Consider the following 4,580-nt stretch of genomic DNA (forward strand, 5'->3'; position numbering starts at 1 on the left):
TATTTACATATTTACATATTCGATCCACGTAATATTCATATGTAATTACTTCTTCAAGTTTATCCGCCATTCCGAATCACGCGAGAGGATACAAATATTTATAATCCATCCGAAATATCGATTTCTCCCCAGCTCTGCCTATAAACGAAGAAATTCTTACAATTATTAATCTTTAATCTGCTCTCATCTCTATTCAAAACGCGCAGTCGTTACCACTCGCGACACCGTGTCTACTACTTAAGAAACATATCAAAAACTTCATCAATGCCGTTTATTCAAGACCAGAAATGAATTCCCAACGATCCAGAGTTAAAAAAACTGAAATCTGCACCGAGTAAATGCGATCAACGTATCAAATGCCTGCGGATAAAATCTATATATACATATATATGTAATATATATATATACCGACGAAAAATGTGGTCGTAACACTGTGCCGTTTTGAGACTGTCGCATGGAAATCGGTGGTGTGATACAGGTGTGTTTCGGTGAACGGTGTTGCCCATTTGATTTTATTGTTTCGTTATCAAACGCGATGCGCCGGCAACATGTGGTACGCAATCCTTTGGCTTACATGTATACAAGTTACAGAATAATATATGCATACATATATATATATTTATATATCAATATACATATGCATACGTACGTACACATATGTATACATATGCACACATATTCATACATATCCATACATATATATATACAGATACTTTTATAGAGACTAATACCGTTTCTGTTCTGCGCCTAGGTCTGAGATATGTTGAAGGCAGGTACAGGTGATACGTCGGTGAACACTAACGAGGTACGATATAGCACAGTACAAACCGGATGTCACCCTCGCGGCCCGGAACACGGGAACGTGCACCGGGTGCACCAGGTGTGCGACATCGACGCGTTCGAACGGAATTAAAGAAAATCGTCCGGTGGAAATAACGAATTCTCTCGCTATATCGTCGCTCGAAGGAGGGTAAGTAGGTTTTTCTTCCGGGCAAGCTCCTCAATATGTTATTATCCTACTCTATCCGCATACTTCGACCCGAGCAAATTGATTGGAGACAGACGGACAAGAATTCGACCGTCGGCATCCCCTACCGTACAGTTTCCCAACCTAGCCCGCTATTATCTACCCTGGACAGACTGTGTTTTCTACCTCGACAAAGTCCCGCGACCTTGCGACGCTCGACTAAAAACGATTTCGAACCGCCTCTCGTTGGGAAACCATGCCCTACTGTGGATGTGATATCGCGTGTCCATTTGGTAATCTACGACAACCGTCGCGACCAGGTGAAAACGCTGGTCCTCGCCGAGCGGACGCGACGGTCGGGCACGGAGAACCGGTGGTAACGGGGCGGGGGTAAGGTAGGTAGTGGTACATCTCGTCGGCGGGTGTGTATACCTAAACGAAGCTCCCTTAAAATACTTAGAAAACATCTGTTGCGAATAAGCTTACACGCTAAGGAGGAAAGGGCGCGCGCCTTGCAACCAGCCACGCGCGACCGATTGCAACGCGCGCAGGCGACTTTTTACTTTTGATTTTTTTTCTTTCCTTTCTTCTGTTTGTTTGTTTTTTTTTTCCTTTTTCTGCATTTCGGAATCGGTCCACGGGCGCGATTTACACACCTCGTCCTATCGTTCCTCTGTCACGCGAGACATTTCGAGGCGACTGGGCAGTGTTTTAGAAAGAAAAAAAAATCGTGGTCCGTCGTCGATAACCACGAGTCCAGACCACCTTCTCTCCGGGCGGGGTTTATCCGAGAAGTCGAGGTGTCTCCGGCAACTTCCGTCGAAAGGCTTCCAGCGAGAGACAGATGTCTCGAGTGTCTCGAGTGCCGGCGCTCGCGGCGCCGATAAGGAAAGCCGTGTCGCGACCTAGACACTGCCACTTCGTAAGACAGCGTTCTCGATGGGAGCCATCCGACGGAATGCGCCCGCGATCTAGAAGACCTTCGAGACCTTCTCGACTCGGGAGATCTCGCGATCCACGAGACTCGTCGGATAAATGTTGTCCGTTAGGTGGATCGGTTTGCCCAGTTCTGCCCTGAAATCTCTTCGGTGCACGGGGTGATTGACGACAGCTGTTCAACCCCTCAGCGCTGTCTGGGTGACGAACACGCTGACGAGGAGGGAGCTGATGACCGTCATTATGGCGCTGGACATACTCGGCGCTCCGTTCAAATTCAGCTTTGTCTTTATCGTATCAGGCAGGTCAAGGTAGATTTTATCGATACCGATCTTTTGGATCAACTCCGACAATTTCGTCGTGTTGACATTGTCCTTCTCGGCGGTCCAGATGGTTAACGTGCCGGTATTATTCACGAGCTTCACCATCTGCTCGTGACTGTTCTCGGCTAAGGCTGCTCGCACGGCGTAAGTGATCTGCTGCTTTAGATCGTGTTCGGCCACCGTCTTGCTCATGGCGTCGATATCCTCGTTAGAGTACGAAGCTGGTTTTTCGTTGTTCCACCTGAAAACAATTCTCGAATCAATCCCGGCTACGTTTACATACTAAACTAAGACTCGGGATACACGAAAAATCGACAATCATCAAAAATTTCATCAACGACTGACGATACTATTTCTACTACAATCGACATGTTTTTTTTTTTTTACTTCAATCGACGATTAAATGGCCGTGAATGCGTTAAGAAGCTAGAGAACGATGATCATACTCAGTGGTCCAGCCGAGGGACAGGGTCAGGTTGCTGTGCTCGTTAGCGATCTTCAGGAATTCTGCTTTGTCGACTGCGGGTTCTTTACCACCGGGCCCTTTGATGATGTCCGCGTTGATGAACACCGGGAACTTCGCCTGAAATCGTATAGAGAGAGATCGATCAGCAGGCGTGGCGAGTAAATGGCGTTCCGCAGCGAAAAAAAGAAAAGATTCGAGCGCGGAAGAATAAGAATTCACCGAGAGCACCGGTGCGCCGTGGAGCATCGTTAATCGGTGCATAAATACGCCGGCCGATTCCTAGAATATCCTTTTTATCGGAGTAGGCTCGGCGAAGCATTCCCTCTAGCCAGCAAAAAGGATTGAACAGCTTAAAAATAAACGGGCGCGTATACGTACGTCCACCAGTTTCTTCAAGGCACCCGTGCTGCTTTTGTAGGCATCGGTTGCCTTGAAGTCCAACTTCACGCCCTTCGTGCCGTTCTTAATTGCGACCTCCACGAACTCGTCGAGGGTCAGATCGCTCTCCTCACTGTCGTGAGACATTATCGGGATCTTCGTCTTGTTGGTCGAATCTTTCTTGACGCCCATCTTGACGTCGCCCTCCAGCATCATCACTTTACCTTTAAAGAAAAGCACAGAAGTTTCAGTTTCGCTCGCCCGCGTTCATTCGATGCCGCGCGCGTCCGTCTGTCCGCCGGGGCGGCGGTGTCGGGTGATGAGAGGAAGAACGACGAAAAGCCGGGGAAGGAAAAGCGAGAAAGTCGAACGAACGGCTTTGGCCCGCTGCACACACGTGCAACGGGAATATCGATCAGGCCTAAAGAGGCTAGAAACCAACCGCGGATTCTCTCTACTTTCCCCGTCGCGTCTCTCTCTCTCTCTCTGTCGAATACGTCGTCCTAGAATCGGGAAGATTGCTCCGAGTATTTTCGGTTCCGACGCGAAATTTTCATTCTTGTCGAGATCGCACCGGGAAAAAGCCTGCCGACAGTGACATTGAAACCCTATCGAGCATTAAAAGCAACACATTACCGACTGGTCATTCGACCATTTATGCCATTACAGGGTAATTAAATATACTAACATTTTTCAATTTTCATAACATTAGCATTGGACAATATTTATTTCATCTATTGCACTTATTTTATTCATCGCGATTGTCATCTGATATTCAAAAAATTGTATTATAACATGGGAGCTTACAATGGTACATTCTAACACTTTTACTTCGATAATAGATTAAAAATTATTGGTCAGCCTATAAAAAGCCGAATTATAGGCTACCGGTCGGTAAAGATGTTAATAACTGTATACTAAAACATGTGCAACCAGTCGTCAAGTGTTAACCCGATCCTCTTACATTTTTTGAGTTGCGATCGACTTAAAATGAAAACCTGAATCAAAATATATTTATTATTTTCAAAATATAAAACATAAAGTACGGCATGGGGACAGGAAAAAACCTCGTTGTTTTAATATTTATTTACACGTTTTCTATCGAAATTGTTCGAAGTCTTGTTTCGGTGTCGACACACTGTCGCACGTTCCCGGCGGTTTCCCCGATCGATCGCACGATCTCCTCGGATCAAGGTCGCGCGCGCGTCCACGATGACTGACCTTCCACCAGGGATCCTCCCCGGTGCCCTCTCGAGCCCTCATTGCGGATTCCGTGGGGACAGCCAGTCTCTTTCCAGAAGATCTTTCGCGGACGTGAGCAACCCAAGCCTCGTTTCCCTGAATATTAATCAGCCGCGAGACCGGCGCGCATCCGGTACACCGCGGCGACGCGCGTCCCAAATAGAATTTCGCGTGGACGGCCTTCGACGACCGGCAGCCGCCGTGTCCCCGTGAAACATTTGCGAACGATAATTAGCGGCGTTACCGCCGTTTGTCCACGGCAAACAAC

At 47.3% G+C, this 4,580-nt stretch overlaps 1 protein-coding gene across 1 annotated transcript; it reads right to left on the bottom strand.

Annotated features, from left to right (window-relative positions):
• Positions 1-257: 257 nt before the first annotated feature.
• On the bottom strand, positions 258-3,289 carry LOC144470032 (protein FAM151B). Its single transcript, XM_078180812.1, has 3 exons — positions 3,071-3,289; positions 2,673-2,809; positions 258-2,467 (listed from the first exon to the last, which is right to left on the bottom strand). Exons 1-3 carry the CDS (start codon positions 3,284-3,286, stop codon positions 2,083-2,085), a joined length of 738 nt encoding a protein of 245 aa, XP_078036938.1. The 5' UTR covers positions 3,287-3,289; the 3' UTR covers positions 258-2,082.
• Between the last annotated feature and the right edge of the window lie 1,291 nt (positions 3,290-4,580).

Source organism: Augochlora pura, chromosome 5, assembly GCF_028453695.1.
Source record: "Augochlora pura isolate Apur16 chromosome 5, APUR_v2.2.1, whole genome shotgun sequence".
NCBI lineage: Eukaryota > Metazoa > Arthropoda > Insecta > Hymenoptera > Halictidae > Augochlora > Augochlora pura.